The 13683-nt window shown below is 41.4% G+C and overlaps 1 protein-coding gene across 1 annotated transcript; it reads left to right on the forward strand.

The window, feature by feature from the left end:
* Positions 1–5091: 5091 nt before the first annotated feature.
* On the forward strand, positions 5092–10149 carry LOC139536320 (ankyrin repeat domain-containing protein 60-like). The gene is made up of 4 exons (XM_071336757.1): positions 5092–5481; positions 5755–5885; positions 6416–6581; positions 9121–10149. The coding sequence occupies exons 1-4, from the start codon at positions 5175–5177 to the stop codon at positions 9564–9566; spliced, it is 1050 nt and encodes a 349-aa protein (XP_071192858.1). The 5' UTR covers positions 5092–5174; the 3' UTR covers positions 9567–10149.
* The last annotated feature ends 3534 nt before the right edge of the window (positions 10150–13683 follow it).

The following is a 13683-nucleotide window of genomic DNA, read 5'->3' on the forward strand; positions in this document are numbered from 1 at the left end:
CTCACGCCATTTGCACACACATAGACGTTCTTTTTTTTCTATTGTGTTATTGACTGTACGCTTGTTTATTCCATGTGTAACTCTGTGTTGTTGTTTGTGTCGCACTGCTTTGCTTTATCTTGGCCAGGTTGCAGTTGTAAATGAGAATTTGTTCTCAACTAGCTTACCTGGTTAAATAAAGGTGCAATAAAAAATATATATATATATTTTTTAAAGGGGCCTAATGAATTTATTTCAATTCACTGATTCCCTTATATGAACTGTAACTCAGCAAAATCTTTTAAATTGTTGCATGTTGCGTTTTATATTTGTGTTCAGTATATATATCACCCTTATTACTTTGGTGTGTGGGGCACTTAGATCACATATTTCATCACAAGTAACCACACTCAGCATACTACACTTTTACTCATAAGGAATAACAAACCTTTCAGACTATTATTTGGGGAGAGAAATATGATGGTGCATAGTGGAAGAAGTTTAGAAGTTTGTTAGTGTTGAAGAATTGAGGCCATTGTAGTAGAGGGAGTGACTGTTTTATACAGGGGTGCAACGTTCACTGGGGATGGGGGGAACATGACCCCCCCACCTCCCACACACACGCATTCTGATATTGCATAACGTAAGCTAATGCAGTACATGTTTCATCCCCTCTCCAATGAAGTTATGTCAGAAGTGAATGAACTAGCTAGCTAGTAGCTACCACAGCCAGTTTAGCTCCAGGTATCTGTCAGGTAGCATTATCTAACAGCTGTTATGTGTATGGAAATGTTTTGTAGCCTTTGTTTTTGTCCCATTTAAAAAAGAAGTAAATGAACTTGGCTAGTTTTCGCCAGTTGATGTACCATTAGAGCTAGCCAAAAGTTGGCTAACGTTAGCTAGTTCACTGACTAAAGCTATTATTTTTGCCTCAATCACACCAGACCTGAATCAAATGATGAAACCAGCGGCCAAACGTGTTTTGACAATGCAATGTGAGTTTTTATTAGAGTCAGTATAGCAATGTAACGTTATTGATCTGTCTGTTTTCCCTAGATAATAACCTATTTTTTCACACTGACAAGGTATAAACAGCTCTACAGGTTTCACTGTCATGGTGCACAGTCATTACCAACACTATGCTCATCATGTCTTAGCAGGATTAGATGGTGACAGGTGTCCCAGCAGGGTCAGACAGCTAGGGAAGACCACCTCAGGTTAATTTTGCAGTATATTATAACAGCCCAGTGAATGGACACAAAGTTCCATCTTGAGTTGGTCATTTCAATGATTGAACTATTGATTCTATTCTTGGATAGTATAATCTATAAATGTACATCAAGATAATTATTTGTCATGCCTCATCTGAGCAGGATCAGATGATGACAGTGGTCTCAGCAGGATCAGGCAACCAGGGAAGACCAGTCTGTGACAGTGCTGAGGTGAACTTTATTCTGTGAACACTTTATTCTCTGTGCAGCAAACACTGGACAAGCCAGAAGCTTGAAAGATTGAAACTATTTTTAAGGCAGTCTGACAAATCTCTCAAGTTGATTTCCAAACTGTATCAAGGGTTGATAGAGGATTTTACCGATGACACAAAACATGTAAAGAAATATGTGAGGAAGACCTGGGAGACACTATTGATGATGAATGGATACAGATATGTTTGAATGCCGTCATGTTCATATAATCTCAGACATAAATGACTGCAGTTTAAGATCATCAATAGAATGTACTTTAAGCCAGTGTAACTGAATATAATGCACTCAGAAATGTAATACCTCTGCTAGAAGTGTAAAACACAAAAGGGGACATATTTGCATACGTTATGCTACCGTGATGGCTGGCTGAATTCTGGCAAAGAGTATGTGCTTTTATCTCAGCATGTCTACAGATTCTCCCTTCTCACTGTTTTTGTTTGCTTGGAAATGTTGATACTGGAGACTGTTTTTCAGAAGAAACTGTGTAACCTAGCATTTATAACGGCTAAGACATGCATTGCCATGAACAGGAAGGTTGGTTATCCTCCTACAATGTCACAATAGATGACAGAAATATCAAGTTATGTATCACCAGATTTGACTTATTACAATATTAAAAGGATACTGTGCGACAAAAGTACACTGTATTGAAAACATGTGCCTCTATAACTTTCTCACTCATCATTATTCACAATTCATTCAGGATTATCCATTATCATGGTAGCATCCACATTCACGTAGAAGTGTTTAGAAACAGATTATATTATTATTTACAATCAAAGTAACCCCCAAAGTTACCCCAAAAGTGTCATATTAGATTGTGTAGAAATGCAGGAAATGGGTCTCCCGAGTGGCGCAGCGGTCTAAGGCACTGCATCTCAGGGCTTGAGGCGTCACTATAGACCCGGGTTCGATCCTAGGCTGTGTCCGGGAGACCCATGAGGCGATGCACAATTGTCCCAGCGTCGTCCGGGTTAGGGGAGGGTTTGGCCCAGCGTCGTTCGGGTTAGGGGAGGGTTTGGCCCAGCGTCGTTCGGGTTAGGGGAGGGTTTGGCCCAGCGTCGTCCGGGTTAGGGGAGGGTTTGGCCCAGCGTCGTCCGGGTTAGGGGAGGGTTTGGCCAAGCGTCGTTCGGGTTAGGGGAGGGTTTGGCCCAGCGTCGTTCGGGTTAGGGGAGGGTTTGGCCCAGCGTCGTTCGGGTTAGGAGAGGGTTTGGCCGGCCGGGATGTCCATGTCCCATCGCACTCTAGCAACTCCTGTGGTGGTCTGGGCACATGCATAATGACACAGTCGCCAGTTGTACAGTGTTTCCTCGAACACATTGGAACGGCTGGTTTCCGGGTTAAGCGAGCAGTGTGTCAAGAAGCAGGGTTGTGTTTCGGAAGACGCATGGCTCTTGACCTTCGCCTCTCCCGAGTCCGTTCGGGAGTTGCAGCGATGGGACAAGATGGTACTTGTCTACCAGTTGGGGAGAAAAAAGGGGTAAAAAAATTATAATAATACACATTTTTTTAAATGCAGGAAATGAGCTTTAGATGCCCAAAATAGTTCTGTGGGAGGACCCCCCACTGACAGAGCATTAAGCAAACAAAACAACCCTCGCAATAAGAACTGGAATTACATGGCTCTATTACTGAACTCTCTGTTGAACACAAATATCTGAATGGGAAGAGACTGTCACTGGCAACCGTGGTTATGAGGAGGGGATACTATAATATAATGTTGTTTGGTCTGTAACTTACCACCCTCCTCGTAGAGAAAAGCACCAGAGCAAATTATAAAACACAAAATAAGAAAAACAATTAAATGCATCATTCTAACATTGCCTAAAATAATGAATAACATACTAATGAGATACACCTATACAAGCAATATAACAATGCCGATGTACAAACTATGTCACATGTAAGGATAATGCCGTTAAGAGGCAAGCCGTCATTTCGATTAAGACATGAGCGAGCTGAGGCGGATGTAGCCTATATACCACTTATTCGTTCAGCACTTTTTAAATGGACAGCGACATAATTCAGAACATGGGCCATTCTTACAGTATTTTCCCCATACACCAAGTCAGAACCGTAGGATAAATAACATGGGCACATAAGCAGACAATGAAAGCTCTTACAACGGAGGTACGTACGCAGCTGTTACAATATTCGATGATGGTATTTATCTAAAACAGGCTATAGACTACATGTGGACCACCAAGTCAGAACAGTTGTACAAACAGGCCCTGCAGTGTATCACACAATTGCCACACTATTTAATGCATGCTATAATTCTGGCAGCACGTACCTATTTTCCTCCGTTTGTTGGCTGTAAAGGTCGATGGCTCGTATATATAAGGTATCTAGCTGAGCCAAAACGTTTGATTTCCCCAAGTAGTCTGAGCTTAACAGCGTTGTCTATATGTGATGCACAATTCACATGTTTTGAGACCCATTCAGACAGATGTTTTAAGTCCTTAAACCCAGACTTGGACCACACACCCTCTCCACTGAATAGCAGGCAGAGGAAGCAAATAGTGATTGCCTTGAGATGCTTGCAGTTAGCCACTGCTTCCTTCCAAACCACTCATAGTTGAATTTGTGATTTCCGACTTGTTGTGTAATGTTTATAATGTAATGTTTATCTCTAATTTCTTTTAATATGATTAAGGTTCGAAAAGGATTTGCCAGTAGATGGTCAACGTGATTCATGATGACGACTGCGTGTCTAGCTTGCTTGCTAAGATTTTGAAAGTATGATATTGACATGATCAGTCCAATCAAAGCTACAGTAGATATAACGTGATTTGACGTAATTTTACCTGTGGCCAATGACCTTCAGCCTTCTTGGACGGGCACTTCTACTGTAAATCCATGGCAGCACCCAAAGGGGCTTGAACATTTGACCTCTTCCTGTAGATGTTGTGGTGATGTATTGTCCACATGAGTGACAGAACACTGAGCCAATCACGGAGCAACTAGAGAACATTACCAACCCCTACGCTCTGTATTTTCTGCTGGCTGCCCCACCACCACAGAAAGCACTGAGCTAGGCTGAAACACCTGCATTTCGGAGCTGCCTTACTTACTTACTTACTTACAAGAAAGCAAAAAGAGGCCATGTTTGTATGTGGCTTTATCAACTCAATATTATATATATATTTTTTACGTTGTTTGCCAACTGATATGTGACGCGTATTAATGACAAATTAACATGCAAAACAGGCACCAAAACATATTATAGATAACGTTATTATTATTTCTTAATTTATTTTTAGCTAAGTAGGTGTGGCTCAAAACCAGTGGTTAACACTTTGATTGAGGAAATTATGAGGTCAAACTTGCGCTCGCTCACCTAAAAATCACTACTAACTATATAACCTATTTCAAATGTGATTGCTAAGCCAATCACGTTACAAAGTCCGAATCAAGTTGTACAGAGTTTAAAGTGGGACTGCTGTCGCAAATCCATAAAAAAATGTCTGACCATAATATACCAGGTATTTCCAAGTCAATATAACTAAACTGATACTAAGTAACATTAGATTTGTTCAACTGTGTGTATGTAATTGTCGCACATGAACCGAAAGCGCAACAATAGGACTCTAACGTATATCACTATAGCAACAGTAATAGACAACATTCCAAACTGAAGAGAATTCATTAATTAATTATTTTCGAATTCTAAACCCTTTGCAGTCTGCAAAAAATATTGAGCGCCTTTCTATGAGCAATCCAATGGCATATTTTTACACCTCAACGAAGAGGATTTCACTTCAGGTACCGAGACCCAAAAGTGCGATGATTTACCACGACATCGACTTGAAGAGTGTACCGAGACCCAAAAGTGCAGTTTACCGTGACCCGTCGAAGAAAGTCAAGTTCAGTCTTGGTGCCAGGCTGCGTGAAACGGGAGAGATGTTCGTTGTTCCCGACTGCCACCACAATATGAGAATCAGAGAGCTAAAAAACGCCATGGAATTAGTGGTTGGGGTTCCCACAGACTTCCAGAGAGTATGCTACCTGGATAATGGTAAAACCTTTCATCTCATTTGCTGGTTTAACTGTTGACATATTTTAATGAGAAATGGGGAGTTGTTGTTGATTAATTGATTAGATATGTATCCATTGATTTTTATTGGGTTTAATGAAGTTAGAATCACGGACCTTATAAATCTCAAACGTAGGCTAGCAGTGACAGGCCCATCATGGTGAACATTTTATTGAGGGTGTTTTCCAGTCAGACTAATTATCTAATGATGTGCTTCTCTGACCAGACCTAATGTATACTCTCTCTACCCAACAGGTGACCTATGTGATGACACCACTATTCACTGTAATGACATCGTCCCTGGAACTACTGTCACCCTGATGATCTGGCCTTATGATGGATGGGCTGAGCTTGTGATAGCTGCAGCTACTGGGGATGTATTCAAGGTGATGTGGCATGAAAGAGAAACCTAGAATAGTCTACAGTACATTATTGATCATAGTAAAAAAAGAGCCTTCCGAGTGGTGCAGCGGTCTAAGGCACTGCATCTTAGTGCTAGAAATGTCACTACAGACCCTGGTTTGATTCCAGGCTGTATCACAACCGGCTGTGTTTGGGAGTCCCATAGGGAGGCGCACAATTGGCCCAGTGTCTTCCGGGTTAGGGTTTTTGGCTGGGGTAGGCCGTCATTGTAAATAAGAATTTGTTCTTAACTGACTTGCCTAGTTAAATAAAGGTTAAAAACATCATCACCTAATAGCAATACTTCATTTCTTTACCAGACTTGCTGAAAGACCCACCTCCTTATTTGATCTAATGTGGCTAGCCTGTAAATACTGCACATCTAAACAGCAACTCACAGCTGCTATTACAACCTGTAGACCTTATTTATCTCACTCTTACCTTTTTTTAGGATGAACATTTCCCATCAACTTTTCACACATAAAAATGACTATTTTCTCTTTATTTCATGTAGCTCAAGAGTGTGATGTCCAAACCAGCAGCGCCACGTTCCTCCCATCTCAGTGCTATGGGTTGTATGAGTGGAGCTCCCTCCTGGCTCTCTCACCGTCTCTTCTCTGCTCTGTTCATCAGTGCCCACCGTGGACACATGCCCGCTGTCCGCTTCCTGCTCCAACAAGGTACCCACAACCGCAGAGGCAAAACATCTGGATATCACCGGCGCACTGGAAAAACCTTGTATCTCAATTGGGGTGATTTTGATAAATATTTTTTACATAAATTGAATCTAGACATCCCTCTCAGAGGCATGATGCCCATAGGGGGCACAGGGGCAGGTGCCCCCTCAGATATTTAACAAAAAAACATGTAATACTCTCTGTAATACTACTAGCCACTTAGCAATTTTATGAAGTTGGCTTTAGCTAGCACAGATAGGTTCCCGATCTCCCAACTACCAAGAAGCCAATTCAGCCTATCAGTCAAGTAAGAGTAGCTAGCTTGTCTAACTATCTTAGCTGGCATGCCTGCTGGCAAGGTTGGTAAACATTAGAAAAGCAAGCACTAACTAACTGTACTGAATAAGACTCGTATTCATTTCAATCTTTTACCCAGATTTTAGGAAGAAATGCAGAGTAGCATATTACTTCATCAACTTCTAATGGGCTACCGTCCCACCTCGACAACATCCGGTGAAATTGCAGAGCGCGAAATACAGAAATACTCATAATAGACATTCATAAAACATACAAGTGTTACACATCATCTTAAAGATTAACTTCTTGTTAATCGAGCCGCTGTGTCAGATTTCAAAAATGGCTTTATGGCGAAAGCATACCATGCGATTATCTGAGGACAGCGCCCTGTTTACAAAAGCATACAAACATTTTCCAGCCAAGTAGATTAGTCACGAAAGTCAGAAATAGCGATAAAATTAATCACTTACCTTTGATGATCTTCATATGGTTGCACTCACAAGACTCCATGTTACACAATAAATGTTCATTTTGTTTGATAAAGTCCCTCTTTATATCCAAAGAACTTCGTTTTGTTGCCGCGTTTTGTTCAGTAATCCACTGGCTCAAAGGTGGTCACAACAGGCAGACGAATAGATCCAAATAGTACCGGTAAAGTTTGTCGAAATATGTCAAACAATGTTTTTTTATTAATCCTCAGGTTGTCTATTGTCTTTATAATCGATAATATTTCAACCGGACAATAGCGTATTCAATACAAAGGAAAAAGAACGGAGGGCTCGTTCCCGGTCGTGCACGCAAAAAGCTCTTGTTCATTCGACCAACCACTCAGAAAAGGTTTTTTCAGAATAAAAGCCTGAAACAATGTTTAAAGACTGTTGACATCTAAAGGAAGCCATAGGAACTGCAATCTAGGTTCCATCCGTTTATATGGTAGGCTTTCAATGGAAAAACACTCAATTCAAAAGAATGCCACTTCCTGGATGGATTTTCCTTGCCATATCAGTTCTGTTATACTCACAGACATTATTTTAACAGTTTTGGAAACTTTTGAGTGTTTTCTACCATGCATATCCTAGCTTCTGGGCCTGAGTAACAGGCAGTTTACATTGGGCACCTCATTCATCCAAAATTCAAAATACTGCCCCCTACCCAAGAGAGGTTAAAAAAAGAACCACCAGTCAGGAGGATACAGACAGCTCAAGAGTTATGCTTAGATATGCAAAAACATATTGATTTGCTATTTTTTTTACATGGTATTAGCCATAATGATTATGGCTGTGGATTGCAGAAAAAAAGCAGTTTCAAGTGTTTGAAAAAGCTAAACTCTCCAATTTATGGACGGGGGAGCTAGCCCCCTTCCGGACTACTGTCGTGGAATATTCTAATCAAGTGAGAAAGACTTTGTCATTTTTTCAAACAATCGTCTTTACTCAATATCGATTAATTATTGAAATAATGAGACTAGTCAACCCAACACTCTTGACTGTTGGGCCGAGGAGCCTAACCTTTACAGAAATGCAGAGCTCTTTATATAGCTGACACTAAGAATGATTAGTCATGGCTGGTTCCACCCCTCCCATGCAGATTGGGGGGCACCATAAGCCACTTTGGGTTTAACCTGTGGTCATCTGCACAGGGGGTGTTGTTTTAACCCCACCTTGGCTTAGTTTCCCAGATGCCAGGATGATTAGAACAATAAGGGATTGTTCTAAACTCTTCCAGGCTATCTCGCTTACACCGACCACATCATATCTCTGGAATGCCAGCTGTAGGTTTTTAGGCTCCTCTCAGTTCACACAGACAGATGAGAACTATCTAAAAACTCGGAAATATTGCATAAAACAACCATTCATTGCATAAACAATATTATAACATAACCTTGTAATTATGCTACCATACCACCCCCCAGCCATCCTCACATACTTTGTTCCCCCTCAGATTTTTGTGTGACCCCCCTCCATGCTCTGTGAAAAAAATATTTCTCTAGGACTAATATAAATAATTAAAAAATGCCTTCTGAACTTCGATTAATAAATAAAAATAGGTCTGAAAAAAAGGATTTATTATTTTTAATTCCTGAAGATTATTTTTTGGGGGAGATACAGGGTTTTTCTGGTTCGCTGGCAATATCTGTGTCATATTAATTCGGTCACGAAAACGTTTGGCAGAAGTCAAGGCAGTCTCTCCTTGTTTCAGTCCGTTTTCTTTCTGTCCGCCTAACAAACTTGACCCTGTTATCTAGGGGCCAACGTTAAGGGCCAGACTCCGCTGGGGCGCGGGGCCCTGCACGCGGCAGCCGCCCAGGGCCAGTTGCAGTCCATCCAGGAGCTACTGGTGCGCGGTGCCCCACACCAACTGGAGGACGCTGAGGGAATGACAGCTCTGAGAACCGCCACGCGCTGGGGCCAGAGGAAGAGCACCCGGCAGCTCTTCCTCTTCCACTGGCAGGAGCGTGCGCAGGGCGTGCACCTCAAGCCTCACCTGGACGAGACAGAGCTGTTCGCCCACCAGAAACATGACTCCCAGCTACGCACCTGGCACCGTGGTGCCCACGCTCAGAGATACATGGCCCACCTGGGGCGCTGTAGCCGTGGGGTGGAGGGCAGGGTGGAAGTGAGGCAGCTGGGGCCGCCGCAGAACTCGGCCATGAGGGCCCAGGCAAGGAGGGCGTGGATGGGGGAGGCGTGACCAGAGCTGTAGGTCAAGAACAGGGTAGATGGCCAAGAGCCTGGTCCTGGAGAGCCGTGTACGCAGGATTTTATTCCAGCCCAGCACTAACACACCAGGTCCTAACTACTCTGGATTGAATCGCATGATCAGTCGGATCATTTGAATCAGATGTTTTAGTGTTGGGTTGGAACAAAAACCTGTGAACAGACAATGTTTCCCCCTTCATCATTTAGTCAGAAGTTTGCCTACCTCTCCCACGTCAGACGTTGAGTAAGCACTTTCACAAAGGTTCCGAGCAGCACGACTCCCTTCATGAAATCATCACGAGACAGAAAAGTAGATGAACTGACTTTTATAATCAAGATAAACGGGTGAAAAAAAAGGTGCAGCAAAAGGGTATAATTACATTAGTCAGAGATGGGGAAAATAGATGTCTTGAGCAACCTGGACGACAGAATGTGACACTGGTTATTGGTGAATGGAAGTAGAAACCAGAGAGAAATGAGAACAAAATTGTAAAGAAATATAAATACTGTATGATAAAGGCCAATTCAAAGGGAGTTGAAAACTGTTAAATGGGGAATAAAGTACCTTTATTAAATGATTGTAGTCATGTGAACTGTTCTATCAAACAAATGCATTGCCGTTGGACCATGGCAGCATACAGTGCCTTCGGAAAGTTTTCAGACCCTTTGACTTTTCCACATTTTGTTACTTTACAGCCTTATTTCAAAATGTATTACATTATTTTTTCTCACATCAATCTACACACAATACCCCATCATGACAAAGCGAAAACAGGTTTTTAGAATATTTTGCAAATAAAATAATTCAGACCCTTTGCTATGAGACTCGAAATTGAACAGCATCCTGTTTCCATTTATCATCCTTGATATGTTTTTACAACTTGATTTGAGTCCACCTGTTGTAAATTCAATTGGTTGTAAATTATTTTGAAAGGCAAACACAACTATATAAGGTTCCACAGTTGACAGTGCATGTCAGAGCAAAAACCAAGCTATGAGGTTGAAGGAGTTGTCTGTAGAGCTCCGAGACAGGATTGTGTCGAGGCACAGATCTGGGGAAGGGTACCAAAACATTTCTGCAGCATTGGAGGTCCCCAAGAACATGGTGGCCTCCATCATTCTTAAATGGAAGAAGTTTGGAACCACCAAGACTCTAGCTGCCCAGCCAAACTGAGCAATATGGGTAGAAGGGCCTTGGGCAGGGAGGTGACCAAGAACCCGATGGTCACTCTGACAGAGCTCCAGAGTTCTGCAGCTGTCCACCAATCAGGCCTTTATGGTAGAGTGGCCAGACCGAAGCCAAGATTTTCTGGTGTGATGAAACCAAGATTGAACTCTTTGGCCTGAATGGCAAGCGTCACTTCTGGAGGAAACCTGGCACCATCCCTACAGTGAAGCATGGTGGTGGCAGCATCATGCTGTGGGGATGTTTTTCAGCAGTAGGGACTGGGAGACTAGTCAGGATCAAGGTAAAGATGAACAAGGCAAAGTATAGAGAGATGCTTGATGAAAACCTGCTCCAGAGCGCTCAGACTGGGGCGAAGGTTCACCTTCCAACAGGACAACGACCATAAGCGCATAGCCAAGACAACGCAGGAGTGGCTTCGGGACAAGTCTCTGAATGTCCTTTAGTGGCTGAGCCAGAGCCCAGACTTGAACCCGATCGAACATCTCTGGAGAAAGTGAAGGGGTCTGAATACTTCCTGAATGCACTGTATACAGGGGAGTAATGGTAGTGTTCATATTTGAAGTATCATTTGCCCTCCATAGAAATCAAGATGTATATAGATTTCAATAGTGTCTAAATCAAATCAAAGTTTATTTGTCACGTGCGCTGAATAAAACAGGTGTAGACCTTACAGTGAAATGCTTACTTACACACGCTAACCAATAGTGCACAAAAGGTATTTGGTGCACAATAAGTAGGTAAAGAAATAAAACAACAGTAAAAAGACAGGCTATATACAGTAGTGAGGCTTTCAAAGTAGCGAGGCTACATACAGACACCGGTTAGTCAGGCTGATTGTGGTAGTATGTACATGTAGATATGGTTAAAGTGACTATGCATATATGATGAACAGAGAGTAGCAGTAGCGTAAAAGAGGGGGTGGTGGGTGGTGGGACACAATGCAGATAGCCCGGTTAGCCAATGTGCAGGAGCACTGGTTGGTCGGCCCAATTGAGGTAGTATGTACATGAATGTATAGTTAAAGTGACTATGCATATATGATTAACAGAGTAGCAGCAGCGTAAAAAGAGGGGTTTGGGGGGGGGGGGGGGGGGGGGCACACAATGCAAATAGTCCGGGTAGCCATTTGATTACCTGCCATCACGAGTCTCATGGCTTGGGGGTAAAAACTGTTGAGAAGCCTTTTTGTCCTAGACTTAGGCACTCCGGTACCGCTTGCCATGCGGTAGAGAGAACAGTCTATGATAATTTTTAGTGCCTTCCTTGGACACTGCCTGGTGTAGACGTCCTGGATGGCAGGCAGCTTAGCCCCAGTGATGTACTGTGCCGTTCTCACTACCCTCTGTAGTGTCTTGCGGTCAGAGGCCGAGCAATTGCCGTACCAGGCAGTGATGCAACCAGTCAGGATGCTCTCGATGTTGCAGCTGTAGAACCTTTTGAGGATCTCAGGACCCATGCCAAATATTTTTAGTTTCCTGAGGGGGAATAGGCTTTGTATATAGATTTCAATAGTGTCTATTTTTGATAGTCACAATACACTTGTATACATATCAATATATTCTTAATGTCAATATATTCTCCATGTCAATATATTCTCCATGTCAATATATTGTCCATGTCAATATATTATCCATGTCAATATATTATCCATGTCAATATATTATCCATGTCATTATATTCTCCATGTCAATATATTATCCATGTCAATATATTCTCCATGCCAATATATTCTCCATGTCAATATATTATCCATGTCAATATATTATCCATGTCAATATATTATCCATGTCAATATATTATCCATCTCATTATATTCTCCATGTCAATATATTATCCATGTCAATATATTCTCCATGCCAATATATTCTCCATGCCAATATATTCTCCATGTCAATATATTATCCATGTCAATATATTATCCATGTCAATATATTATCCATGTCAATATATTATCCATCTCATTATATTCTCCATGTCAATATATTCTACATGTTGAATATATTCTACTTGTCAATATATTCTCCATGTCAATATATTCTCCATGTCAATATATTCTCCATGCCAATATATTCTCCATGTCAATATATTCTCCATGCCAATATATTCTCCATGTCAATATATTCTCCATGTCAATATATTATCCATGTCAATATATTCTCCATGTCAATATATTATCCATGTCTTTATATTCTCCATGTCATTATATTCTACTTGTCAATATATTCTTGTGTATTTATTTCATTCCTGTGCTGCTTTTTTAATTTCTTGGGTGTATTTATTTCATATGACATAGTATTACTGCAACGTTGCGGAAGAGCAAGCAAGCATTTCACTGTACTGTTTACACCTGCTGTAGTCTGTGCAACTGACATTAATAAGGTCTGAAAGGCATGAAGATTACGATCACTTGCCCAAAAATGTAAAGTAGCTATTGTCACCTACACACAGGTGAGGAACCAGGAAGACCATTCTAGTGAAAGGGTGTGTATTTTTCTGTGTGATGTTTGAGACATTCTTTTGACCTGGGTAGGGCTCCCTTTAAAGGTCCTGGCATCCTTTCATTACTTACAGTACTGCATTACTACAACAAGCAACTCAATCCACTTACCAACACAACCACGTGAGAGACAGCTTTAATGGATTGTGGTAAGTCAACTAACACTGCTCGTTGCAAGATTTTTCAGATGCTGAAAAATTTGGATATTGCATTGTCAAGGTAGCCTATGTCATGTTTAGTGACAGAGTGTAATATAGTACAGTGAATGGATAATTGGGTGACTTGACTTGTAGAATGGAATTTTCTTACAAAGGAAGATCATCCTTGTTGGTGTTTGTTCATCTGTTAAATTAATCAACTGTTAAATTAAATTAATGATTTCTGACAGCTTTAATTTTTTATGAGCCATTAAAGAAAATATGC

The sequence above is a fragment of the Salvelinus alpinus genome, chromosome 12 (assembly GCF_045679555.1).
Source record: "Salvelinus alpinus chromosome 12, SLU_Salpinus.1, whole genome shotgun sequence".
Classification (NCBI taxonomy): Eukaryota; Metazoa; Chordata; class Actinopteri; order Salmoniformes; family Salmonidae; genus Salvelinus; species Salvelinus alpinus.